Source organism: Triplophysa rosa, linkage group LG7 (genome assembly GCF_024868665.1).
Source record: "Triplophysa rosa linkage group LG7, Trosa_1v2, whole genome shotgun sequence".
NCBI classification, from domain to species: Eukaryota; Metazoa; Chordata; class Actinopteri; order Cypriniformes; family Nemacheilidae; genus Triplophysa; species Triplophysa rosa.
In genome coordinates, this window is record NC_079896.1 from 20057302 (window position 1) to 20085244 (window position 27943).

The 27943-nt window shown below is 38.9% G+C and overlaps 4 protein-coding genes across 4 annotated transcripts; 2 read left to right on the forward strand and 2 right to left on the reverse strand.

The window, feature by feature from the left end:
- Positions 1-1865: 1865 nt before the first annotated feature.
- Positions 1866-8760, reverse strand: LOC130556864 (protein unc-80 homolog). The gene is made up of 12 exons (XM_057338185.1): positions 8638-8760; positions 8424-8547; positions 6323-6529; positions 6055-6239; positions 5813-5978; positions 5541-5720; positions 5235-5382; positions 5004-5060; positions 2472-2553; positions 2277-2394; positions 1974-2197; positions 1866-1892 (listed from the first exon to the last, which is right to left on the reverse strand). The coding sequence occupies exons 1-12, from the start codon at positions 8758-8760 to the stop codon at positions 1881-1883; spliced, it is 1626 nt and encodes a 541-aa protein (XP_057194168.1). The 3' UTR covers positions 1866-1880.
- A 264-nt stretch (positions 8761-9024) lies between these two features.
- LOC130557293 (protein unc-80 homolog) lies at positions 9025-20557 on the forward strand. The gene is made up of 13 exons (XM_057338954.1): positions 9025-9048; positions 10326-10451; positions 10542-10665; positions 12560-12766; positions 12850-13034; positions 13111-13276; positions 13369-13548; positions 13707-13854; positions 14029-14085; positions 16536-16617; positions 16695-16812; positions 16892-17115; positions 19230-20557. The coding sequence occupies exons 1-13, from the start codon at positions 9025-9027 to the stop codon at positions 19563-19565; spliced, it is 1977 nt and encodes a 658-aa protein (XP_057194937.1). The 3' UTR covers positions 19566-20557.
- A 558-nt stretch (positions 20558-21115) lies between these two features.
- Positions 21116-22842, reverse strand: LOC130557062 (uncharacterized). Its single transcript, XM_057338488.1, has 4 exons — positions 22562-22842; positions 22264-22357; positions 22092-22179; positions 21116-21738 (listed from the first exon to the last, which is right to left on the reverse strand). The coding sequence occupies exons 1-4, from the start codon at positions 22587-22589 to the stop codon at positions 21184-21186; spliced, it is 765 nt and encodes a 254-aa protein (XP_057194471.1). The 5' UTR covers positions 22590-22842; the 3' UTR covers positions 21116-21183.
- A 45-nt stretch (positions 22843-22887) lies between these two features.
- Positions 22888-26729, forward strand: psmb3 (proteasome 20S subunit beta 3). Its single transcript, XM_057338489.1, has 6 exons — positions 22888-23039; positions 23496-23680; positions 25548-25655; positions 25848-26025; positions 26119-26213; positions 26572-26729. The coding sequence occupies exons 1-6, from the start codon at positions 23037-23039 to the stop codon at positions 26618-26620; spliced, it is 618 nt and encodes a 205-aa protein (XP_057194472.1). The 5' UTR covers positions 22888-23036; the 3' UTR covers positions 26621-26729.
- Positions 26730-27943: the final 1214 nt, after the last annotated feature.

Here is a 27943-nt window from a genome sequence, read left to right on the forward strand (position 1 = left end):
CAGTAGAAGTATGAATGTGTAACCGAAAATTAAATTTAGAACAAAAGAAAAGAAAAGAACAAAAACTATTGTGTAGTTCACTTAAATAAGTTTAAATAAATAAATCTAAATAATGTTCATTTATATTTATCTATTATACTTTATGTAGTTTGTATACTAATCAATGTACTAGTAGTTTACTGTGTATTATTTCTATATACTAAGTACTAAGTATACTGTAGGTGCATCCCAGATCGCGCACTTATGCACTATTCTATGCCATTTTGTAGTATTGTTAGTGTGAGTAGTGTGTTCACATTGAAAATTCTCAAAAAAGAAGTGCACTTTAAAGCAGTCTTCGGATGAAAGATGAAACGTCCCTGTTTGCGTGTTAATTTGTTAGCGCCAATGCTAATCCAGTCAAGTGTCCTTATCAACCATTTAATGCTTTTATAACTGTAATGGGGTAAAATAAATGGGAGGACAGGATGGGGTTTACAGTACCTATTTTATATAGGCCTATCTGAAATCTATGTGCTAGAAAACTAGCATACTAACTGTATGACTAGCAATGTGTATGTCTTGGATAGATAACGTTAACTATTAGGTTTAAAAAGCCACATTTAAACTAAAGAAAAATCTATCTGTTGCATTTATTATTTTAATATACAGTTACCTTAATGTAAGTAAATCTTGTGTAAATGCAGTATAAAAACGGAGGTTTGTTTTAATATTGCATATGCATGTTTGTTCAGTCAGTTGACTTACTGAAGTTTATTCTATTTGTCTTATACAGCAGCAGACTGAGGAGGATGTTCATCAGCATGAAAGACCCCAGTGAACTCACAACAGTTTCAGCAACAATTAATTTGTATACTTCATCCATACACTACATGGTTGAGTGCATAGTTTAAGTGCATAGTATGTCATTTGGGACACAGCTTGTGTACTATAATATGTGAAGAGTTTGGTTCCAAAATGAGATAATGTTCAAAAATCATGATTTTTATTATGTTATCATGTTTTTATTGTGTTAGTAAGCTGTATTTTTTTAGTTATTATGGTTTAAATCAAAACAAACCAACTGCAGTTTGATTGATATTAATTGGAATGCACAATAAAAAAAACATTGATTTTTGAACATTATCTCATTTTGGAACCAAACTCTTCACATATTAAAGTAGTACACAAGCTGTGTCCCAAATGACATACTATGCACTTAAACTATGCACTCAACCATGTAGTGTATGGATTTTAGAAGGGTAGTATCATCCCAAATGGAATTATATACACTCAATATACTATACTAATTTACTTTGTACTATTCAATGTACACTTTATAAAAGTGCACTTGTAACAGTAACAGTAGTAAACTTCAAAGAAAACTTCTTGTATGATACTGTTTTTGATACTGTTTACTAGCTTGTAGTACATTTTTATTCTATGAAACTACACTTTGAAGTATACTCTCAGTAAACTACTAGTTAAGTAGACTTTATTCTGCATGTATAATTGTAATTGTAATTGTTCACTTTAAAAAAAAAAAAGTGAACGTGCACTTTACTTTTTAGTATAGTTTACTCATTAAATATATATATATATTAAAATTGAATATGCCACTCAATCAAAAGAGTAAACATAACTACAGTACAAGCCGAATACAATTAGAATACTACATCTTCATCAAAAATTGAGTTCATAAAAGATTAAAGTACATAAAACTAGTACACTTTATTGAATAAACTTCTCTTTTGTAAAGGACATTAATATGAAAATCTTTACATTAAAATGAATGTGTATACTGTACATACATCAATTATAACCAAGTGGAATGGTTATAACCCATAACTCTCCGTTAATTCACTCGGGTTCGCTCGAAGTGCTGCAGCACACCATATCCACTAGACCAAAGGCTGACAGATACAATAGTATCTGATATTAGCATTGTACTTTTGTTACAGTAAATACAATCGTATTAATACTTCCAAATATACCTGTGGCCACACTGGGCTGTGCTGGGCAGTTTTGATGCTGGGTGATGAGGAGTCTGATCGGGCGAAGGGAGACTGTCCTCCTGCATCATGGCTCCGCCTTCCGACCTCTGTGCCACCTGGCAGGCCACTATTAGGGCTGGGTGTGGCAGAGGGTGATCTACCAGCCGCTTCCTGCTGGGTCTCGGTAAAAGTGACAAACCTCTTTTGGTCACCATGGGCTAACGCTTTAAAAAAAAATTGATATACATTAGCTTCATAATAACATGTCAAATACAGTCAATGTATTGTGAGAGCAGCACACACCCCTGTCTATTGGTTTGTTTTTGGGTTGAATGCTCCTCCTGGTTGTTGAGAGTCTGGCTCCCTGACGCCCTCCAGACTCATCTTGCACCCTCTGTATGGACAGCAGGGGGCGCCGTAGCTGTAACGCACACAATGCCTCAGTCATACGGCTTTGACATACGCATCGAATGCAAAATGAGTGTTGCGAGACCTCACCTGCCTAAGTCCTCTCTTACGGCCCAGCGGAGGTTGGATGAGCAGATTTTGCTGTCCTGGTTCACTCTGCACACTGGCAACCCTGTAGGAAAAGACACATATGCGCAATACTGATGAGCATGAACTGCTCAGAGGGCTGAACACAATCCGTCTTAAATCCTCCTGATAGACGGGAGAGTTAAGAGGAAATGTGTCCCATCCACCAATCCCCATCAGTCCACAGCCCTCCACCAATCAAACACAGGGACAAATCAGAAAGCATGAATCGCAGGTCAGGACCTGCAATGTCATCCACGAAAAACAACGGGGATTAGAGGAGCTGGTATGGCAGTGTGAGCAAGAAGTAACTATCAATATTTTCACAACACAGTAAAATTGAAATTCATTGGTCAAATGTGATTTCTTAATTGCTAAATGTTATATCTGCTTTACATCTGCCAGAACATACTCCCCAGCCCCACAGATTGGCCCCCCGGAGAGGAACTCCAATTTGAACAGCAAGAAGCCTGAAACATGAGTGGACACCATGAGGCTCACTGGAGATGACATGAGTACCACACTGTGATAATACGAAGACGGGCATCGGTTTTCCTAGCCAAGGGAAAGTGAAAGAAAGTGAGAAAGATAGAAAAACAGAAAAAGTGGATGGTAAAAGGATAGTATTTTTATGATACTTTTTTACTCTTTTATTACTGTCGCCTTATTTGTTTATAATAATAATACGATTTTTTGTATTTTTTCTGTCACTTGTTTGCCTTTGTATATACAACCACAGAAACAGTTACAGTCTCTTTTGTGACCGCAACTGAACTTCGGGTACACAATCACAAACAATAGAGTGCCTGAAGATTATTTATTTAGTTTATTTATCCCGCACGTCGCATATTGAGAAAATATCCCGCATCTTCATCAGTCTATTGGTTTTTAGTTGTCACACGTTCTTTAACCCGAAATGCACATGAACGCTGGTTTGCGCCATTGTTTATTTAACTATTTAACAGCGCTGTGTCAAAGCAGTCCGGTGCACACCAGTGTCCAACGAGCTCATTCAAACGCAACCTGACTTTTATCCCATGTTTGAGTTTGATATTTCAGTCAAGACGTCTGTCAGTAGATCGGTTGGCGATCCTCCAATGTCAACTTGCCGGATAAAACTCATAAAACATCGTAAACGGTGTGGCATTGAAACTGTGTTTAACCTATGGGTTGTGGTTAGCGTATTAAAATAAAACTTTTTTAAATAATGCATTTCATTATTTGCAAATGAGAAACTCTTTTTCATTATTTGTTTGTTTTTATTCTCTCAGTTTTCTCTTTTTGAGAAGATCTCCAAAGTTTACAACATGATGACTGACTCCGCGTCTGATCTGTGCTCAAAATTTAAAGAGACAGTTAACCTTAAATTGATATCTCCATTAAAATGGTTTTATGCTATATAACATTTGATATATTCTTTAATTATGTTGTAGTTGGGATGGACTAAATAAATTATTTTTACGAGCTAAAGGGTAGAAAAAAAATAAAAAGTGTTCTATTCCGTTATTATATCCCAGTTTCACGCTACCCTTCAGTGGTGTCCCACAGAAACGGATTACCTGTCCCACATTTGGTTTGTTGGGTGGTGGTAACCCTATGTGCACGTGTCCGAAGAAACGGTCTATACACAACCACACCTTAAAATTGTAAAGCCATAACATGTATTTATAAATTTATTTGTCCACATACACGCTGAAAAGTTTAAGGAGTGTGTCACAAAACTTTAAATTTGGGAAATTAGGTAACCATTTTGCATTTTTCATCTGCTGTATTTTGACCAACGTAATATTACAGTGACAAAAGACTTCTGTTCTGCTATTTTAACTAAACCACCATGCGAGTAAATTACATACAAAGTCAATGCAAAAACTCGAATAGACACAAACTCACACCGGGCAAATGAATGATGTGAAGCAGGTGAACAATTTCAACTCAAGCGAGAATTCGCGCAAAGAGCTCATTGACACCTACTGTTTGACACGTCCGGACGCGTGTAGATACTCCCCGTCGTCCGATGTTTTTTGCATCACTCACGCAAAAATAACGAGCTATTTCCAAAGTAATAAAAAGCGAGGAACGTGACGTTTGCCGTTTGGTGTGAACACAGCACAAGGCCGTTTTGCAGAGACGTTTTTTGTTATTATAACTGTTTTTTAGTATAACTTTTCTGGGCTTTTGGCTCATAAAAAGATCAAGTTTATGGGTTATAAAAGTTTTCGCAATATTTAGGTCTTAATTTCAAAACAAAGCATGTAGATTTACTTCGGTATTATGGCCTTGTTCTTGTTTTTTTTCTTGCAAGTAAACGGTCGTTCCTCTTCTAATTTCTTGCACTAAGCATACAGAGAAAGATACAGAGAAGAAAGGGAAAGAAACAGAGAATGAGTGAGAGATCCTAGAAAAGGACTTGAGTTGAATGTGATGAACAGGGAAGGCAGGCCCAGCCCCGGCACACAGACGGTGAGACACTGTACACACAGGGCCATGACACTGTACCTAGACAGGTTACCCTCCTCCAGAAGCCCCTGGGATTCATCTAGCACATTGGGTTCACTGTAGAGTCGGGCAGGGAACAATGTTAGGGGAATAGTAAGAGAAACATGCAACCCCCCTAGCTGTAGATCAGCCCTCTTTAAAAGGGAAAGATACCATAAGTTTGCATAATTATATAGACAGTCTGTGTTGCAAAATATCTCAATGCGCTTTAGATTTGAGAGGGGTGTTTACCTGTGGCTGGGCAACATTGTGCTCATGCCTGGCTCAGGCTGAGTGGCGATGGACCCCGTGGCGTGACTGGAGAAGCGCCGCTGGGAAATGAGTCTGGGGAGGAAAGACTCGTGCTCACTTACCACACTGGGAATGCTTATGGAGTCATCTGAAAGAGAAAGTATGAATGTTCACTAAAGCTACAGCATCAGGTCCTTTCCAAAACCACTCCCCTTTTTTCAAAACCACACCCCTTTCCCAAAAGTCACAAGCTTGCCTTTATTCACTTTATGGTGAAAAGGAATACTAAAAGAAAGGATGACTCACTTTCCTCTTCTTCTTCATCGGTACGACTAAGCGTGTCTTGCGAGGGCTGTCGTGAGGGTTGGCTCTCCTGCTCCCAAACCGTTCCTGTACCAGTGTTGGAGCGGGACATGGTGGCCAGACTCAACCTGTATGCCGAGGTGGATGTGCCAACGGTACTGATGGACGTCTTGCCTTGGTATGCTTAAGAAAGGGGGCGACAACAAGGAAAGGAATGAAATCTCTTGTTGAGAACACAAAAGAGTTCGGTACTGTATGTAGTAAGTCATTCTCACCAGATCCACTGTGCACGGCCTCTTTCAAGATTTTAAGTTCGTTATTGAATTCGGCAAACAAGGAGCTCTTGCAGAGGGAGCGTGGGATGAAACGACGCTCCAGCTGCTCTGCGATGTGATGACGGGCTGTGATCTCCTCCTGAGACTCTGCTGGCTGGGTCAACAGCTAAGAATTTTTTTTTTATTTTAAAACGGGCACAATTTAATATTCAGTGCCAAAGATGAAATAAAAACGCCCACACCTTGCACTGAATGAAGGGACGCAGCAGAATAAAGATTGGAATCCGTGTGCGCACTATGAAGTCGATGAAATCCCAGAAAGCCAGGCCACCAACTTTACGCAGGGCCATTTCCTTGACCTGCAGACTCAACTTGTACCAGTGATTACCCAACTGTCGCTCAAAGCACACTAAGACCACCTTCAGAGCTACAGAAGGAAAGAGAGGGGTTGTTGAAATGTATGTTGTATTTATCTAACATTCAATACACCTCCTTCTTGGGCTGTAGTACCAAGGTAAGCAGCCTGGCTGGTGGATTCGGCGAGTCCTTCCCTCCGCAGGTCCTTCCCGGTGTCTCCTGGGGTGGAGCAGTGGGCAGGAGAGGCATCCAGCACAAAGTTCTTACTGCGAGAGGTGCTGATGATGCGTGGAGGTAACAGGATGTTAATAACTGTCTGCAGAAGTAGAAACACCTCCGGCTGCTCTAGAAGAGAGCTGTCTATAAACACAAAATATGTATACTCTTAAAAATAAAGGTGCTTAAAAGGTTCTTCACAGCGATGCCACAGAAACAGAAAGGTTCTTCAGATGTTAAAGGTTCTTTATGGAACCAAAAGGCTCTTCTGTGGCATCAAACTTTTTTAACATCGCAACTTTTTTTTAAGAGTGTACCTGTCACACCGTGCCGGTCTATACATTCAACTATTTTTTTCTACACTCTTATAAAGGTGCTTCACGATGCCATAGAAGAACCTTTTTTGTCTAAATAGTTCCATAAAGAACCACCTGACGAACATTTCTTTTTCACAAAAGAGTATAAAAATATAAGAAAAAGATGGTTCTTTATAGAACCTTTGACTGAATGGTTCTTTGTGGAGCCAAAAATTCTACTTCTATGGCATCCCTGTGAAGAACCTTTTAGCACCTTTATTTTTTTAAATGTGTAAATTGTCAAGCTGCTGAAATGAGACATTTTCGCTTAAAATTAGGGCTGTCAACGTTAACGCATGCGATTTGTTTTTCAGATTAAAGCCCCGGTCACATTGCAGTTTGAGCACGCAAATATTTGTCGTATGCAGCTGCGAATATGGGTGGGGAGCAGGATATAAGGAAACTAGTGCAAGAATGGAGGGTCACGCCCTGAGGAGAGAAAGGTCACGCCGTGACGAATCCGTGTGGTCGCACATCTTCACGTGATGCGAATTCACAGGTCAGAGTTCACCAAACTTGAACTTTGGAACGCAGCGGCATGCACAACTTTGCAGCAGAAGCTTGCGTTTCTGGTCTGCCGCATTCGCATGCATATGAATGGAAGTCAATGGAGCAAAAAGACAGGTGTGACCGTACCTTAACGCGTTAAAAATATTTAACGCAATTAACGCAGCATCCGTTTGATTTGTCATCCCTTGTCTAGCGTTACATTATATAATCACGCTCTTATTCACGTACAGGCTTTTAAACCACTTAAGCGCGAAACAGTCTGAAACAGTTGCTTTGACTCGGCAAGACGCAACGCGACAGCGGACCTGTCTGGTGTGAATCTCTGTCAGAATCTGTCAGTGCTTGAATGAACAAAACCACACAAGATTATGCCAGAAAGCCCGTTTTGTCAATCTTTTTCATAAGCACTGACTTAAACGTGTTAAATAAAATCTTAAATGAACGCAAAGAGTTGTGAAAATGGGAGTTGGGTAAATCTGCTTGTCAAGAGACAGCTCTAAAAGGTGTCTAAAATTTTATGTGCGATTAATTGTGATTTAATTTTTCAATCGATTGACAGCCCTACTTAAAATATATTATAATTACTATAGTTTTATAAAAAGACTAGCTACAGTACATTGATGAGTAAAAACCTTTAAGTCTTGACCTCCATGAGTTTTGAAGCTATCAGACTGCATCCTAGGGAAAATGTGTTCTCTTCTTATGATTGGGGAAAAACTACCTGTTTGCATTCAAATATTCCCAAACAATACCACTATTGATTTGTTTAAGAAAAACATTTTCATTTAAAGAGCAGGCCTAGCTTTAAGAGTTTAAGAGCCCAGAATAGATGGAAGCTCCTGTGGTGAGAAAGAAGCTGCCAGATAAAATGCCAAGATAAAATTTGACGATGCTACAATATAACATAGCTTAGATTTTTTTCTTGAATGTTTTTAGTCACAACATTATTCTGTTACACTATTCCAATTATGTTATTCCACACTTTTGATGAGACTATAATTCTAAAATGTGAAAAATATAAATAAAAAAAATGTAGGAGGACCCACAAATTTGCTAGAAGAAGAGATTATTATTTAAAAAAAGATGCGACATATATGGCGTGATCATGGTGTGGAAGGTCATACTGCCCACCCCTAAATATAACTAACTTCAGTTTGACTCATGAGGCAGACCTTTACTTCCTGAGCCCACAGTCAACACAAAAGGAATCAAGAGGTTAAGCAGCATCCCCTCCCGTCTCTCCTGATTGGTGAAGGGTGAGATCACATGACTGAGTGGGAAGTCATCCTTTAAAGCCTAGAATTGGAAGATTAAGACATACTATCATAAATGAATAGTGACAATGAACTGGAATACATATATCTATAGGAAGGAACTGGATTATACCTGGATCTGCATGGCAACCAATCGCACAACTGCTGCACTGAAGGGAAGAGGAGGAGACAGATACGGACTCAGATGCAACAACGGCAGTCCATCTGCCACACTAGAGGGCCCCACCACTCCCATCACCTAAAAACACACACACTTTACACTGTAAAAATCTAAATACATCTAAATAAATATTTGTATTAGCAATAACTTTTAAAAATATATTTCAAGTTCATAATTCAATTACACAAATATATATCATAAATCACAATTGTAAGGGTCTATTGTCTTAAAAGTACACAACTGATGTACTTGTTGCATCAAAGAGTACAGAACAGTACGTTAACTCTCAGCCAGTCTTGTCCATTGTTCCCAAGGTTTTACCACAGAAAGGGCGGCAGGATGCAGTTCTGGCCTGACCTGATGGTAGAGCGGAGAATGGGAAGTGGGACCTGACAAGAGCTGAGATGATAGAGCTGGATAAAGAAGGACGCGGTCTCTTGACATGTCTTCACCACAAAATTTCAAATGCTATTAGATTATTAATGATAATCTTAAACTATAATTTATTTTATTATTAAGTTTATTTATTTTATTTAGCCTTGTTGTGCAAGTTCTCTGGAGCTTGTGCAGAGGCAGCAGCTTTTGCCAGAGGGGAACTGGAATCCCCTGGTTGGGCCTGGGTTCTCCTGAGGTTTTTTTTCTCGATTAGAGTTTTGGGTTCCTCGCCACCGTTTGCATACTGTTTTTGCACTATCTGCCTGACCGGGGGGGCTGCTTTAGAATTCTTAAAGTTTTACTTAATTAATATTGCATATAGGAATTTATTATCTGCTATATTTGACCTGTGCTTCTCTCTCCTTTATCCTAAATGTGTGCTCTCACTGAGCGTGTGTGTGTGTGCATACTTGTCTGTGTACGTACGTGTGTACGTACACAGACAAGTACGCACACACACACACGCTCAGTGAGAGCACACATTTAGGATAAAGGAGAGAGAAGCACAGGTCAAATATAGCAGATAAAAATTCCTATATGCAATATTAATTAAGTAAAACTTTAAGATTCTAAAGCAGCCCCCCCGGTCAGGCAGATAGTGCAAAAACAGTATGCAAACGGTGGCGAGGAACCCAAAACTCTAATCGAGAAAAAAAACCTCAGGAGAACCCAGGCCCAACCAGGGGATTCCAGTTCCCCTCTGGCAAAAGCTGCTGCCTCTGCACAAGCTCCAGAGAACTTGCACAACAAGGCTAAATAAAATAAATAAACTTAATAATAAAATAAATTGTAGTTTAAGATTATCATTAATAATCTAATAGCATTTGAAGTTTTGTGGTGAAGACATGTCAAGAGACCGCGTCCTTCTTTATCCAGCTCTATCATCTCAGCTCTTGTCAGGTCCCCACTTCCCATTCTCCACTCTACCATCAGGTCAGGCCATGAACTGCATCCTGCTCGCTGTGGTAACCTTGGAACAATGAGACAAGACTGGCTGAGAGTAGAGTACTGTTCTGTACTCTTTGATGCAACAAGTACATCAGTTGTGTACTTTTAAGACAATAGACCCTTACAATTGTGATTTATGATATATATTTGTGTAATTGAATTATGAACTTGAAATATATTTTTAAAAGTTATTTCTAATACAAATATTTATTTAGATGTATTTAGATTTTTACAGTGTAAAGTGTGTGTGTTTTTAGGTGATGGGAGTGGTGGGGCCCTCTAGTGTGGCAGATGGACTGCCGTTGTTGCATCTGAGTCCGTATCTGTCTCCTCCTCTTCCCTTCAGTGCAGCAGTTGTGCGATTGGTTGCCATGCAGATCCAGGTATAATCCAGTTCCTTCCTATAGATATATGTATTCCAGTTCATTGTCACTATTCATTTATGATAGTATGTCTTAATCTTCCAATTCTAGGCTTTAAAGGATGACTTCCCACTCAGTCATGTGATCTCACCCTTCACCAATCAGGAGAGACGGGAGGGGATGCTGCTTAACCTCTTGATTCCTTTTGTGTTGACTGTGGGCTCAGGAAGTAAAGGTCTGCCTCATGAGTCAAACTGAAGTTAGTTATATTTAGGGGTGGGCAGTATGACCTTCCACACCATGATCACGCCATATATGTCGCATCTTTTTTTAAATAATAATCTCTTCTTCTAGCAAATTTGTGGGTCCTCCTACATTTTTTTTATTTATATTTTTCACATTTTAGAATTATAGTCTCATCAAAAGTGTGGAATAACATAATTGGAATAGTGTAACAGAATAATGTTGTGACTAAAAACATTCAAGAAAAAAATCTAAGCTATGTTATATTGTAGCATCGTCAAATTTTATCTTGGCATTTTATCTGGCAGCTTCTTTCTCACCACAGGAGCTTCCATCTATTCTGGGCTCTTAAACTCTTAAAGCTAGGCCTGCTCTTTAAATGAAAATGTTTTTCTTAAACAAATCAATAGTGGTATTGTTTGGGAATATTTGAATGCAAACAGGTAGTTTTTCCCCAATCATAAGAAGAGAACACATTTTCCCTAGGATGCAGTCTGATAGCTTCAAAACTCATGGAGGTCAAGACTTAAAGGTTTTTACTCATCAATGTACTGTAGCTAGTCTTTTTATAAAACTATAGTAATTATAATATATTTTAAGTAGGGCTGTCAATCGATTGAAAAATTAAATCACAATTAATCGCACATAAAATTTTAGACACCTTTTAGAGCTGTCTCTTGACAAGCAGATTTACCCAACTCCCATTTTCACAACTCTTTGCGTTCATTTAAGATTTTATTTAACACGTTTAAGTCAGTGCTTATGAAAAAGATTGACAAAACGGGCTTTCTGGCATAATCTTGTGTGGTTTTGTTCATTCAAGCACTGACAGATTCTGACAGAGATTCACACCAGACAGGTCCGCTGTCGCGTTGCGTCTTGCCGAGTCAAAGCAACTGTTTCAGACTGTTTCGCGCTTAAGTGGTTTAAAAGCCTGTACGTGAATAAGAGCGTGATTATATAATGTAACGCTAGACAAGGGATGACAAATCAAACGGATGCTGCGTTAATTGCGTTAAATATTTTTAACGCGTTAAGGTACGGTCACACCTGTCTTTTTGCTCCATTGACTTCCATTCATATGCATGCGAATGCGGCAGACCAGAAACGCAAGCTTCTGCTGCAAAGTTGTGCATGCCGCTGCGTTCCAAAGTTCAAGTTTGGTGAACTCTGACCTGTGAATTCGCATCACGTGAAGATGTGCGACCACACGGATTCGTCACGGCGTGACCTTTCTCTCCTCAGGGCGTGACCCTCCATTCTTGCACTAGTTTCCTTATATCCTGCTCCCCACCCATATTCGCAGCTGCATACGACAAATATTTGCGTGCTCAAACTGCAATGTGACCGGGGCTTTAATCTGAAAAACAAATCGCATGCGTTAACGTTGACAGCCCTAATTTTAAGCGAAAATGTCTCATTTCAGCAGCTTGACAATTTACACATTTAAAAAAATAAAGGTGCTAAAAGGTTCTTCACAGGGATGCCATAGAAGTAGAATTTTTGGCTCCACAAAGAACCATTCAGTCAAAGGTTCTATAAAGAACCATCTTTTTCTTATATTTTTATACTCTTTTGTGAAAAAGAAATGTTCGTCAGGTGGTTCTTTATGGAACTATTTAGACAAAAAAGGTTCTTCTATGGCATCGTGAAGCACCTTTATAAGAGTGTAGAAAAAAATAGTTGAATGTATAGACCGGCACGGTGTGACAGGTACACTCTTAAAAAAAAGTTGCGATGTTAAAAAAGTTTGATGCCACAGAAGAGCCTTTTGGTTCCATAAAGAACCTTTAACATCTGAAGAACCTTTCTGTTTCTGTGGCATCGCTGTGAAGAACCTTTTAAGCACCTTTATTTTTAAGAGTATACATATTTTGTGTTTATAGACAGCTCTCTTCTAGAGCAGCCGGAGGTGTTTCTACTTCTGCAGACAGTTATTAACATCCTGTTACCTCCACGCATCATCAGCACCTCTCGCAGTAAGAACTTTGTGCTGGATGCCTCTCCTGCCCACTGCTCCACCCCAGGAGACACCGGGAAGGACCTGCGGAGGGAAGGACTCGCCGAATCCACCAGCCAGGCTGCTTACCTTGGTACTACAGCCCAAGAAGGAGGTGTATTGAATGTTAGATAAATACAACATACATTTCAACAACCCCTCTCTTTCCTTCTGTAGCTCTGAAGGTGGTCTTAGTGTGCTTTGAGCGACAGTTGGGTAATCACTGGTACAAGTTGAGTCTGCAGGTCAAGGAAATGGCCCTGCGTAAAGTTGGTGGCCTGGCTTTCTGGGATTTCATCGACTTCATAGTGCGCACACGGATTCCAATCTTTATTCTGCTGCGTCCCTTCATTCAGTGCAAGGTGTGGGCGTTTTTATTTCATCTTTGGCACTGAATATTAAATTGTGCCCGTTTTAAAATAAAAAAAAAATTCTTAGCTGTTGACCCAGCCAGCAGAGTCTCAGGAGGAGATCACAGCCCGTCATCACATCGCAGAGCAGCTGGAGCGTCGTTTCATCCCACGCTCCCTCTGCAAGAGCTCCTTGTTTGCCGAATTCAATAACGAACTTAAAATCTTGAAAGAGGCCGTGCACAGTGGATCTGGTGAGAATGACTTACTACATACAGTACCGAACTCTTTTGTGTTCTCAACAAGAGATTTCATTCCTTTCCTTGTTGTCGCCCCCTTTCTTAAGCATACCAAGGCAAGACGTCCATCAGTACCGTTGGCACATCCACCTCGGCATACAGGTTGAGTCTGGCCACCATGTCCCGCTCCAACACTGGTACAGGAACGGTTTGGGAGCAGGAGAGCCAACCCTCACGACAGCCCTCGCAAGACACGCTTAGTCGTACCGATGAAGAAGAAGAGGAAAGTGAGTCATCCTTTCTTTTAGTATTCCTTTTCACCATAAAGTGAATAAAGGCAAGCTTGTGACTTTTGGGAAAGGGGTGTGGTTTTGAAAAAAGGGGAGTGGTTTTGGAAAGGACCTGATGCTGTAGCTTTAGTGAACATTCATACTTTCTCTTTCAGATGACTCCATAAGCATTCCCAGTGTGGTAAGTGAGCACGAGTCTTTCCTCCCCAGACTCATTTCCCAGCGGCGCTTCTCCAGTCACGCCACGGGGTCCATCGCCACTCAGCCTGAGCCAGGCATGAGCACAATGTTGCCCAGCCACAGGTAAACACCCCTCTCAAATCTAAAGCGCATTGAGATATTTTGCAACACAGACTGTCTATATAATTATGCAAACTTATGGTATCTTTCCCTTTTAAAGAGGGCTGATCTACAGCTAGGGGGGTTGCATGTTTCTCTTACTATTCCCCTAACATTGTTCCCTGCCCGACTCTACAGTGAACCCAATGTGCTAGATGAATCCCAGGGGCTTCTGGAGGAGGGTAACCTGTCTAGGTACAGTGTCATGGCCCTGTGTGTACAGTGTCTCACCGTCTGTGTGCCGGGGCTGGGCCTGCCTTCCCTGTTCATCACATTCAACTCAAGTCCTTTTCTAGGATCTCTCACTCATTCTCTGTTTCTTTCCCTTTCTTCTCTGTATCTTTCTCTGTATGCTTAGTGCAAGAAATTAGAAGAGGAACGACCGTTTACTTGCAAGAAAAAAAACAAGAACAAGGCCATAATACCGAAGTAAATCTACATGCTTTGTTTTGAAATTAAGACCTAAATATTGCGAAAACTTTTATAACCCATAAACTTGATCTTTTTATGAGCCAAAAGCCCAGAAAAGTTATACTAAAAAACAGTTATAATAACAAAAAACGTCTCTGCAAAACGGCCTTGTGCTGTGTTCACACCAAACGGCAAACGTCACGTTCCTCGCTTTTTATTACTTTGGAAATAGCTCGTTATTTTTGCGTGAGTGATGCAAAAAACATCGGACGACGGGGAGTATCTACACGCGTCCGGACGTGTCAAACAGTAGGTGTCAATGAGCTCTTTGCGCGAATTCTCGCTTGAGTTGAAATTGTTCACCTGCTTCACATCATTCATTTGCCCGGTGTGAGTTTGTGTCTATTCGAGTTTTTGCATTGACTTTGTATGTAATTTACTCGCATGGTGGTTTAGTTAAAATAGCAGAACAGAAGTCTTTTGTCACTGTAATATTACGTTGGTCAAAATACAGCAGATGAAAAATGCAAAATGGTTACCTAATTTCCCAAATTTAAAGTTTTGTGACACACTCCTTAAACTTTTCAGCGTGTATGTGGACAAATAAATTTATAAATACATGTTATGGCTTTACAATTTTAAGGTGTGGTTGTGTATAGACCGTTTCTTCGGACACGTGCACATAGGGTTACCACCACCCAACAAACCAAATGTGGGACAGGTAATCCGTTTCTGTGGGACACCACTGAAGGGTAGCGTGAAACTGGGATATAATAACGGAATAGAACACTTTTTATTTTTTTTCTACCCTTTAGCTCGTAAAAATAATTTATTTAGTCCATCCCAACTACAACATAATTAAAGAATATATCAAATGTTATATAGCATAAAACCATTTTAATGGAGATATCAATTTAAGGTTAACTGTCTCTTTAAATTTTGAGCACAGATCAGACGCGGAGTCAGTCATCATGTTGTAAACTTTGGAGATCTTCTCAAAAAGAGAAAACTGAGAGAATAAAAACAAACAAATAATGAAAAAGAGTTTCTCATTTGCAAATAATGAAATGCATTATTTAAAAAAGTTTTATTTTAATACGCTAACCACAACCCATAGGTTAAACACAGTTTCAATGCCACACCGTTTACGATGTTTTATGAGTTTTATCCGGCAAGTTGACATTGGAGGATCGCCAACCGATCTACTGACAGACGTCTTGACTGAAATATCAAACTCAAACATGGGATAAAAGTCAGGTTGCGTTTGAATGAGCTCGTTGGACACTGGTGTGCACCGGACTGCTTTGACACAGCGCTGTTAAATAGTTAAATAAACAATGGCGCAAACCAGCGTTCATGTGCATTTCGGGTTAAAGAACGTGTGACAACTAAAAACCAATAGACTGATGAAGATGCGGGATATTTTCTCAATATGCGACGTGCGGGATAAATAAACTAAATAAATAATCTTCAGGCACTCTATTGTTTGTGATTGTGTACCCGAAGTTCAGTTGCGGTCACAAAAGAGACTGTAACTGTTTCTGTGGTTGTATATACAAAGGCAAACAAGTGACAGAAAAAATACAAAAAATCGTATTATTATTATAAACAAATAAGGCGACAGTAATAAAAGAGTAAAAAAGTATCATAAAAATACTATCCTTTTACCATCCACTTTTTCTGTTTTTCTATCTTTCTCACTTTCTTTCACTTTCCCTTGGCTAGGAAAACCGATGCCCGTCTTCGTATTATCACAGTGTGGTACTCATGTCATCTCCAGTGAGCCTCATGGTGTCCACTCATGTTTCAGGCTTCTTGCTGTTCAAATTGGAGTTCCTCTCCGGGGGGCCAATCTGTGGGGCTGGGGAGTATGTTCTGGCAGATGTAAAGCAGATATAACATTTAGCAATTAAGAAATCACATTTGACCAATGAATTTCAATTTTACTGTGTTGTGAAAATATTGATAGTTACTTCTTGCTCACACTGCCATACCAGCTCCTCTAATCCCCGTTGTTTTTCGTGGATGACATTGCAGGTCCTGACCTGCGATTCATGCTTTCTGATTTGTCCCTGTGTTTGATTGGTGGAGGGCTGTGGACTGATGGGGATTGGTGGATGGGACACATTTCCTCTTAACTCTCCCGTCTATCAGGAGGATTTAAGACGGATTGTGTTCAGCCCTCTGAGCAGTTCATGCTCATCAGTATTGCGCATATGTGTCTTTTCCTACAGGGTTGCCAGTGTGCAGAGTGAACCAGGACAGCAAAATCTGCTCATCCAACCTCCGCTGGGCCGTAAGAGAGGACTTAGGCAGGTGAGGTCTCGCAACACTCATTTTGCATTCGATGCGTATGTCAAAGCCGTATGACTGAGGCATTGTGTGCGTTACAGCTACGGCGCCCCCTGCTGTCCATACAGAGGGTGCAAGATGAGTCTGGAGGGCGTCAGGGAGCCAGACTCTCAACAACCAGGAGGAGCATTCAACCCAAAAACAAACCAATAGACAGGGGTGTGTGCTGCTCTCACAATACATTGACTGTATTTGACATGTTATTATGAAGCTAATGTATATCAATTTTTTTTTAAAGCGTTAGCCCATGGTGACCAAAAGAGGTTTGTCACTTTTACCGAGACCCAGCAGGAAGCGGCTGGTAGATCACCCTCTGCCACACCCAGCCCTAATAGTGGCCTGCCAGGTGGCACAGAGGTCGGAAGGCGGAGCCATGATGCAGGAGGACAGTCTCCCTTCGCCCGATCAGACTCCTCATCACCCAGCATCAAAACTGCCCAGCACAGCCCAGTGTGGCCACAGGTATATTTGGAAGTATTAATACGATTGTATTTACTGTAACAAAAGTACAATGCTAATATCAGATACTATTGTATCTGTCAGCCTTTGGTCTAGTGGATATGGTGTGCTGCAGCACTTCGAGCGAACCCGAGTGAATTAACGGAGAGTTATGGGTTATAACCATTCCACTTGGTTATAATTGATGTATGTACAGTATACACATTCATTTTAATGTAAAGATTTTCATATTAATGTCCTTTACAAAAGAGAAGTTTATTCAATAAAGTGTACTAGTTTTATGTACTTTAATCTTTTATGAACTCAATTTTTGATGAAGATGTAGTATTCTAATTGTATTCGGCTTGTACTGTAGTTATGTTTACTCTTTTGATTGAGTGGCATATTCAATTTTAATATATATATATATTTAATGAGTAAACTATACTAAAAAGTAAAGTGCACGTTCACTTTTTTTTTTTTAAGTGAACAATTACAATTACAATTATACATGCAGAATAAAGTCTACTTAACTAGTAGTTTACTGAGAGTATACTTCAAAGTGTAGTTTCATAGAATAAAAATGTACTACAAGCTAGTAAACAGTATCAAAAACAGTATCATACAAGAAGTTTTCTTTGAAGTTTACTACTGTTACTGTTACAAGTGCACTTTTATAAAGTGTACATTGAATAGTACAAAGTAAATTAGTATAGTATATTGAGTGTATATAATTCCATTTGGGATGATACTACCCTTCTAAAATCCATACACTACATGGTTGAGTGCATAGTTTAAGTGCATAGTATGTCATTTGGGACACAGCTTGTGTACTACTTTAATATGTGAAGAGTTTGGTTCCAAAATGAGATAATGTTCAAAAATCAATGTTTTTTTTATTGTGCATTCCAATTAATATCAATCAAACTGCAGTTGGTTTGTTTTGATTTAAACCATAATAACTAAAAAAATACAGCTTACTAACACAATAAAAACATGATAACATAATAAAAATCATGATTTTTGAACATTATCTCATTTTGGAACCAAACTCTTCACATATTATAGTACACAAGCTGTGTCCCAAATGACATACTATGCACTTAAACTATGCACTCAACCATGTAGTGTATGGATGAAGTATACAAATTAATTGTTGCTGAAACTGTTGTGAGTTCACTGGGGTCTTTCATGCTGATGAACATCCTCCTCAGTCTGCTGCTGTATAAGACAAATAGAATAAACTTCAGTAAGTCAACTGACTGAACAAACATGCATATGCAATATTAAAACAAACCTCCGTTTTTATACTGCATTTACACAAGATTTACTTACATTAAGGTAACTGTATATTAAAATAATAAATGCAACAGATAGATTTTTCTTTAGTTTAAATGTGGCTTTTTAAACCTAATAGTTAACGTTATCTATCCAAGACATACACATTGCTAGTCATACAGTTAGTATGCTAGTTTTCTAGCACATAGATTTCAGATAGGCCTATATAAAATAGGTACTGTAAACCCCATCCTGTCCTCCCATTTATTTTACCCCATTACAGTTATAAAAGCATTAAATGGTTGATAAGGACACTTGACTGGATTAGCATTGGCGCTAACAAATTAACACGCAAACAGGGACGTTTCATCTTTCATCCGAAGACTGCTTTAAAGTGCACTTCTTTTTTGAGAATTTTCAATGTGAACACACTACTCACACTAACAATACTACAAAATGGCATAGAATAGTGCATAAGTGCGCGATCTGGGATGCACCTACAGTATACTTAGTACTTAGTATATAGAAATAATACACAGTAAACTACTAGTACATTGATTAGTATACAAACTACATAAAGTATAATAGATAAATATAAATGAACATTATTTAGATTTATTTATTTAAACTTATTTAAGTGAACTACACAATAGTTTTTGTTCTTTTCTTTTCTTTTGTTCTAAATTTAATTTTCGGTTACACATTCATACTTCTACTGTATGTACAAGTGTTAATAGCAAATTTTGTGTTAAAAGTTAAAAAAAGTATACTTATTCACAATGAACTTGAAGTATACTTATATTTTGTGTAGCTGTATTTTCATAGTGAGTGTTAAAGCATGTGCTCTGTTTTCACTTTAGGTCTCTCAATACGAAAGGAAAGATCAGGGGAGTGTACGAAGCAGTTTGTCTCCCACCCCTTCCGCCACCTCGGGCTCTTCCTCCAGAGCCTGCTCTCCTCTTCCTCCTCCCCTCCCTATATTTAGCACCCCATCCCGACTGGCTCCAACCCAGATCAGAGAAAGTCCAGAGGACGAGGAGACTTCTGGGCTTCTGCAGAACACCGAGACCACTTCTAGTGTAGAAGAAGAGCATGGCATGGAGAACCCCATCCTGACCTCGCTGTTTTCAACCCACTCTCTCTCCCCGCTTCCACTTTCACCTGTCGATCTGGATTTAGATGAGTCTCATGTCTGAGAATGCTTAGGATGAGGATTTAACAGCGCAACACTGTACTTATGTGACAGGAAGTGGAAAAACCTGTGATTCTGTGCTGTTCTTATTTAATGTAAATCATACACAGCTGCCATGGAACATTTGCAATGTCTATGGTATTTACTATAGTATTTATAATATTTAGTAAGTATTTATGAAGCACTGTGCATCGTTTTATCAGAGGATGAAAGCTAAATATCTCTGTGCCGCATTATTCTGTATTTTCCAAGCTGTCAAATCAAATGTTAACGTTATGAAGAGATCAGCAAAGTATTGTGTCAAAGTCATCTATTCACTACAGAAACTAAATGTTGTATAGAAGTATTCTAAATATTTGTCACCAAAGTATTTATTTAGAGGACTATATATATATATATATATATATATATATATATACTATGAGATATGAGATATTTAAAGTAACTATTATAAACTTTTTATTTTCTAAAAATACAATGCTTGTGTGTAATATTGATGCCAAATTTGTCGCCAAATATTTGTTGGTCAAGTCCAATTTACAGACCTCGAAATGTATGGATTAACTTAAACAGAATTAGAGAATTGGATGTTTTTTGTATTTAGGATCCACATTATCAAACTATAGCAATGTCGTATTTTAGGCCAAATTAACATACATCACAAAAACAGGCAGAGAGGACCACAATTATTATTCCAAGAATTTTGTTCCGATTATGATTGTTGTTTTTTTGTCCATCTCAGTTTTGCCTCATCTGACCCAGTAAAATACAATTAAACTGATACCTCAGATAATATTTCTCTTTGCCATGTGTTAAGATTGAAAAGGTTTGGCAGGGTTACTTAAAAATAGAGCGATTGTGCGCGTATGTGCTTTTTTGTGCGCTTGGTGGTTTGTTGTTGTTTGTAATGTGCTGCTATCTGTTGGATTTGTGCAATAATAAACTATTATGACAAGAAGAGGTCTTGTTGGTCTATCTTCAGGGGTTTAATTCAATATAAACAAATTATTCAATATTTTGGCAATAAATACATTCTCTAAGAATTGATATGTCAAGTTTTGACTCAAAATGTCACATGCTTTGAAATTGCCCTTATGTATTATAATTTACTAATTACTAAATTAAAGTGTACAGTATGTCAAATTTGTATGAATTTAACAGTTTCTTTATACAATGTGCTTGTTAAATGTAGCACAAATTTGGTTTGGCAAAGTTTTGGGTGTCAAGATACCAAAATAAAACTGTTGAGGTGTGGGATTGAAATGTGGGTTAATCTGGCCTCACAAACTATGCTACCGATGTTGTAAACGTATCCTGATATGTTCTTCTTGACAAAGATGTTCTATCACTAATTATGATAGTAGTACAAATCAAAACATGATTTGTAGCACGTCTGATGTGCTACATTGTTTCTTACATAGCTGTAGATATGATTAATCTTGTAGGTCCAAAATGTAACATGCTCTGGTGTACAAGAACCACAATTCTGAACCAGTCATAATACATTCACAAAATGATTGTTTGGCTCAAAAGAACTAGACACACGATGACAAATACGAACTCCGATAGTTTATTAGTACAAAATACGCAATTCTTGAAATATGTTAATGTCAGTAACTGTTTTACTTATTAGACAAAAAAGTTTCGAGGATCTTAAAGAGTTTTTCTTCTCTAGCAGCAGCTTCTTTTTCTCTCCTCTCCTCTCCTTCTCGATACTCCCTTTCCTGTCTCTCTTCTCTAGCCAGCATTTCTTTCTCCCAGCGCTCCTCTCTCGCAAACATATCTCTCTCCCTTCTCTCCTCCCTCTCCAGCGCTTGTCTCTCTCGCTCTGCTTCTCTCTCCGCAGCCCTTCGGTCTCTTTCCGCCTCTCTCTCTGCGGCGCGTCGGTCTCTCTCGTCCTCTCTGGCTGCGGCCCGCCTGTCTCTCTCGTCCTCTCTCTCCGCCGCTCGCCTCTCCCGTTCCTCGTGCAGCCTGTCCATCTCACGCAGGGCCATCACCCAATCATTTGCTTTCCTCTGCTTGGTGGGCGGAGCATCCTGGGCAGACGAGGACATGTGGACAGGTGTAACGAAGGAGTTGAGGGTGATCTCGCTACTGAGGGCATTGTCCATGATTGCGTACCACTTCCAGGTTGTTATTCCTGTGTCTCCCCCAACCATGTTGAGACTTTTGAGGTCCTGCAAAAATGATCAAGGGTAAATCAATGATGTCCATTACTAAAATCATATCTAACTGAAAGGGGGTTAGTTCAACCAGAAATGAAAATTCTGTCATAATTTACTCACCCTCATGTCATTTCAAACCTGTATGACTTTCTTGTTTATAACTCAAAAGAAGATATTTTGAAGAACATATCAACAATATCGGCCCCCATTGACTTCTATCGTATGCACACAAAACCAATGAGACATTTCTCAAAATATCTTCTTGTGTGTTCAACAGAAGAAAGAAAGACTCACATCTTTTGAACTACACTTGTAATGATTTGTGCGAACATGTGACTTGTGAAAAGCTGAATGCATGTCATCACCTTGTACTTCTGTTTCAGATTCTCCCACTTTTTTCTAACCCATGCAGGTGTCACTTTCCCTTCCAGCTCTTTCTCTTTTACATACAGCCTGGGGATAAAAAGAACAACAGCATGTCCAAGATAAGAAGAGATGAAAGCATACTTACACTTAGTAAATAACTGTTTTACTCACTCAAAAGCTTTGATGGCTGCATTTCTCCTTCCTGTAAACAGACCGCTGTTGCTGATTCTCCATATGATCAAATCTGCCGTGTTTGCATCACTCCCTAAAAACAAAAACACGGTCGTTAAACTTTTTGCAGCTTACTACCACTTTAAAGTGGATTGAATCGCATAATATATTCACAAATTTGGGATGGTACTGCATCAGTTGGTTTTTTGGTGCAGCATCTATTTTTTGTAAATAATTATGTAAACAATCATATTAGGTATCAACCGACATTTTGTCGGGAGAACAACATGCTAATTACATTTAAAGAGTCCTTCGTCCGACCCCATTTTAGTTTTTTGTTTTGTTTTGCATTATGTTTTCTTCTGTGCTGGGCACTCTGTCGAGGCGAATGGGCTAAGACGCATTACTGTCCCCTATAGGGATGAAGTGGACGTACAAGAGGTTGTCTTGTTTTTACAAAAAAAACTAAAACAAATCACGATCATTTCACGAATTTCTAGATTTCAGATTAAATGTTCTTCATATGTTTATAAAGGCCTATTTGCGGAACAACGCACGTGCGCATTTTGTCCAGCGGTGACGCTATAACTTACGCCTGACTGAACGGAAATGACGTCGGCAACAGGAACAGCTCTCATCATCGCTTAAAGAAACTGTGTAGTCACTGTGTGTGACCGGTCTGCAGCTCAAAAACGAACATAATTTAATCCTATCTTGCATTTTTTAATTTCCACACAGGTCTTCATAGCGTACCCGCTTCTATAACCGGCATCATGGTATGAAGTTTTAACAAATTTAGTGTGCTGGGTGTTATTGCGTATATTAGCACGTTAGCTTATTTGTCATCTCATCTTTCTCATGTTGTGATAAAACTTATTTATTCTACATGCAGCGTATATTGCTTTTTATTGAGTAATGTTTGCAATTGAATAGCAGAGTAATATATGTGCTGAAAGCTTATTTGTGTGGAGTGAGTACAGTTGTGCTTGATGTTTTTAATAGGTCGTAGTTTAAAACGAAAGTAACAGTGTTGCTGTAGCCTGTCTGAGTGAAATGTGCAGTCATGCTGAGACATCATGTACATCATAATCAGCATAAATAAATACAAATAAATGGAGAACTTAGTGTATATAAGACTATTTAAAGCATATTTATTTAAATGCATAACTAGTTAGGTCTGTTGTCTTGTTTGGTCTCATTATTATTTGTTTGTTTGTTTGTTTTGCCTGCAGTCTATTATGTCATATAACGGAGGTGCCGTCATGGCCATGCGTGGAAAGAACTGTGTGGCGATAGCGTCAGACCGGAGGTTTGGTATCCAAGCACAACTGGTGACCACTGACTTTCAGAAAATTTTCCCCATGGGAGACAGACTCTTCATTGGGCTGGCCGGCTTGGCCACAGACGTACAGACAGTGTATGTATACAATGACAAATGCAACATATAACATGATACTGAACACAAGAATTGTGTGTTAGGTTGGTGCGTTGACATTAGGGTAGTGCTGGGCGATATACCTGTTCATACCGAATACCGGTGTGTATTTTTGTTATGATATTATTTTTTTAATATACCGCATTACCGGTGTGTGTCGCTTAAACAACGTGCGGAACGCGGCAAAGCGCGTCACTGTTTCAATGGGGTCCTTTTTCGCTGTTGCACTGTGACCGGCCATTCACACAGAATGCGTCTTTCTATGCCGCGGCGCTACTTTATCATAATTTTTCTATATAAACATGCGCTAAACGGAGGCGTTTGGATGTTTGCGTGCGTCTCGCGCATGAGCGGTGACGTTACATATTTCTTTCTCGTCGCAATGGGAGCGCGCACCTCGCGGCTGACCAGCAGCACAAGTGTAGCAATTGCAAGTTCGCATTACGTTATATTAAATATACTCACGAACAAACATTTTCAAAAAACGATCGTGTTCCCCTCATATCTGCTCAATATAAGCATATATTATGATGTGTTTTTAGTTTGAACTGTTTCTCTATGTGATCGCTTTCCTCGCACATATCTAATTTAAGCCTTTGTTTTATGATTAAAAAATATGATTTCAGGAAATCATGAAGCCATTGTGACTATGTAAAACATAACAGACATCACATGCATGTTTTAGTGGTAAATTGTTACTATTTTGTTTTCAACTATTAATTTTTGGGTGGATGCTCCGGTTTTACATAATAATTCTTATCAGTAAGAGACTGTTTGACTGAGCTGGATCAGAAGCTGGCTTTGCAGAGGTAGCTTGAACCTAAAGAAAGAATTATGATAATAAACCGAATTACAAAAAAGGAAAAATAATTTAATAATTTCTACAGGGAATACACTGAGATTTGAGAGAATGAAATGGTTAACAAGAGCTTTATAATGTTTTATTTTTATTAAAATGTTGTGTGTATAAATTGAATTCATAAAACTTTATTAATAACAAAAAGAGGGGTAAGATATTACAATTTTAAGAATAGTGTCCTATAAAGTTGGATCATAAACGGGATTTTTTCCTTCTAGATTCTGTTTTATGATGACATACAAATGCATTACCAAATGCATTGATAAGTTACTTCAGTATGTAGATGAAACGGGCTACACATAGGCATGCAGAAAGAAGCGAATTAAATATTTATATGGCAGTCTTTTCGCGCTTTAATATTCACATATAAAAAATGTTTATCCATCCAATCGCGCGTTTTACGTGACATCCTCGTTATACTTGACATTTAATGTTCACTGCTGTATCAGTATGTCCACTGCGTCATGGAAATGATGCAATCAAAAGTTATAAATCCGACATACCTTTATCTGCACGGAGGGATGGTGTTCGCGAATATGATCGAACATGTTGGATGTATTTCCTACTATTGGAGACAATTTGCGGCCACATTTTTTGCTAATTGGATATCCGCCCTCGACGAAAACCCCGCGTTCATTTTTTTCTATACCCAAAGTATTCCCATGCTGCAGATTTTAACTTCTTTTTGGCGGGGATGGAGATGAGATGTATCGGGCTCCGTCTCTCCCATTTTCTCCGTTGCACGTGTGTACTGTGCACGGAGTGTACATAATTTCAAAGTGTGACCCGCCAAGAGGAAAAAAGTCGCGCAGGTGATTTTTTTTTTCAGTTTTATGTTAAACAGGTAATATGCAATTGTTCATGGTATAATAACCGTGCACGTTCAAATCGGCGTGTGTCGCTGTATCGGTATATCGTTGCAACCCTAGTTGACATTGAAGAGGATTGTTTAATTTTTTCACTGACCCCTTTGCCTTTTATCCTCGTTAGATCTCAAAGACTGAAATTCCGCTTGAACTTGTATGAACTGAAGGAAGGCCGACAGATCAAGCCAAAGACCTTCATGAGCATGGTGTCCAACCTTCTGTACGAGAAGAGGTAAACACTTACCCGTCCCTGTGGTTACTGCTAATAGGAATTTGTATCAGAGAGGAAAACTAATATAAACTGGTGTAACAACAAACAAAACATCTACTTTAAATTCATGTTTTTGTGTGTTTCTGCCATCTTCATTTGTTATTGTAATGGATTTTCAGTGCACTATTAACTTCTGAGATGTCACTGTCTTAGGTTTGGGCCTTACTACATTGAGCCTGTGATTGCTGGTCTGGACCCAAAGACCTTTGAACCCTTCATATGCTCTCTGGACCTTATCGGATGCCCTATGTTTACAGAAGACTTTGTTGTTAGCGGTACCTGCTCAGAGCAGATGTACGGCATGTGTGAGTCGCTATGGGAACCTGACATGGTGAGTAAAAAAACAACAACACTGAGAGGCATTGGGGAAATTTGTATCATCATCTAACTTGGATGATGGATTTGTTGTTGTTGTGTTCGGTAGGAACCGGAGGATTTGTTTGAGACCATCTCACAGGCCATGCTGAATGCTGTCGACAGAGATGCAGTGTCTGGAATGGGCGTTGTCGTTCATGTCGTGTAAGTATTATAAAATATCCTGTTTCTAGGGTAGTATAAGCCATTAACTAAATTCACATAATAGTTTTAGTAAAAAAGTATTGTTATTCTTCGGTTAACTAACAATACGACCACTAGGTCTTTTTTAAGCAAAATAAAACATCACATGAAGTCTTGTTTGGTTGTGTTATGCACTTGGTCTTTTTCACTCCCAAACTGTGAGATTGAGAATTAGGAATTGTATAGTTTTCCATACTAGTTATTGTTTGTAACTGGCAGTAAATGTAAGGTGCCAATTCATTTATTGTCAAAAAACTGTGAGCAGGTATTCAGTTTCGAGATTTGAGAGAGCTGATTGGTATATGTGTGTATTTTACAGTGAGAAGGATAAGATCACCACACGCACCCTGAAGGCCAGAATGGATTAGAAAAAAACTACTGCTGCACTTCCTCTTCTACAAATCTTTGTTTTTGTACTGAAATAGAATATGCTTCATCCCATTTGTCACCAATATGATTAAATTGTTCAATAAACAATTGAGTTTCCTAATTATTTGGTTAAAGATTTTTATGGCCTAATGTCATGGGATTTTCAAGTCTTACATCATGGCATCATTCGTGTCACATTATAAAAAAAAGTTAGCTTTTGGGCACAGCCAAACATTGTGTGACAAGGAAAAATCTTAAAGGGGTCATATGGTGTGAATACTAGGGCTGTGCAAAAATATCAATACATGTAACTATCGCAATATTTTTTTTTCAATAGTGTATCGATAGTGATACCTCTACTATCGATAATCTTTTTTAAAATCATGTCATATACATACGGCCAAAAGTAAGTGGAAGCGAGCATGTGTGGGTGTGCTTTGGTTTTCAAAATAAGTAATGGAGTAATGAGTTATATAAAATAATGCTGTTTGTAGGCTTCGCAAGTCATGACACAAGTCACTTGGCTACTGCAGTGCATTAGACAAAAAGTTTATTAAGAAAAGTAACAATGACATTTATTGTGCTTTCACGGATGTGACACCAGCACATTTACAGCACGGATGAACCAGAGGTTTTATACTTCCCATGTTCATTGTTTTTACTGTAATGCACCACAACAGTCAAGTGACTTGCGTGAGCCACCTTATTCCCCTGTGCTACCCACTTGAGGGGCGCAATCCAGTTTGAAAACCCAAACCTCTGATCTAAAGGTCCATGCATCGCACATAGGGGTTTAACGGTTCTCGGTAAAAAATTGAAACGCACCACCAACCAACTTGGAGTGGAGAACTCGGTGGACCGCGGCTCATCTTAAATGTGACGACGCATTTATAATATGGTAATGCATAAAACAGACTGACAAAGTTCAGCTAATGTATGTTTGTCGATGGTTACACATTTAATACCTACAAGAAATCAAATAACGTAGACAAATTTCAATAGGATTGATGTATGCTGTAATATGACCAGTCATTTATGCTTTCATCGTTGTGAGCGCTCGAGTGCAGGTGAGACCTGAACAGCACGTCGCTGTTTAAACTACACTCATTCAAGCCTTGCCAATTTAAACATTTAAGTGCAAGATGATGCACAAGAAAATTCGCTTGCGCGCTGTGAGAAGATCCTAAGCGCTCATAAGGAAAGTCTCAGACATGGCGCAAATATTGAGTTGTCTTTGAAGCGCTTAAACGGACAAATTCACACACGAAGTAGGTCAACATGCCCCTCTTGTCGAGTATCTTAACAAAGTAGGTTATGTCTTA

Coding starts and splice junctions, on each gene's coding strand:
- LOC130557293 (XM_057338954.1), top strand. CDS start 9,025: ATGCAGTTCTGGCCTGACCTGATG. Junction 10,452..10,541: donor TGGTTGCCATGCAGATCCAG/GTATAATCCAGT, acceptor TTCCAATTCTAG/GCTTTAAAGGATGACTTCCC. Junction 17,116..19,229: donor ACAGCCCAGTGTGGCCACAG/GTATATTTGGAA, acceptor TTTTCACTTTAG/GTCTCTCAATACGAAAGGAA.
- LOC130556864 (XM_057338185.1), bottom strand. CDS start 8,760: ATGGGAGTGGTGGGGCCCTCTAGTGTGGCAGATGGACTGCCGTTGTTG. Junction 6,530..8,423: donor TGTGGGCTCAGGAAGTAAAG/GTCTGCCTCATG, acceptor TTGTGTTTATAG/ACAGCTCTCTTCTAGAGCAG. Junction 5,383..5,540: donor CGATGAAGAAGAAGAGGAAA/GTGAGTCATCCT, acceptor TTTCTCTTTCAG/ATGACTCCATAAGCATTCCC.
- LOC130557062 (XM_057338488.1), bottom strand. CDS start 22,589: ATGGGGTCGGACGAAGGACTCTTTAAAT. Junction 22,180..22,263: donor GCAGCCATCAAAGCTTTTGA/GTGAGTAAAACA, acceptor TTTTATCCCCAG/GCTGTATGTAAAAGAGAAAG. Junction 21,739..22,091: donor ATCTGAAACAGAAGTACAAG/GTGATGACATGC, acceptor TCATTTTTGCAG/GACCTCAAAAGTCTCAACAT.
- psmb3 (XM_057338489.1), top strand. Junction 23,681..25,547: donor GCCACAGACGTACAGACAGT/GTATGTATACAA, acceptor TATCCTCGTTAG/ATCTCAAAGACTGAAATTCC. Junction 26,214..26,571: donor GGCGTTGTCGTTCATGTCGT/GTAAGTATTATA, acceptor TGTATTTTACAG/TGAGAAGGATAAGATCACCA.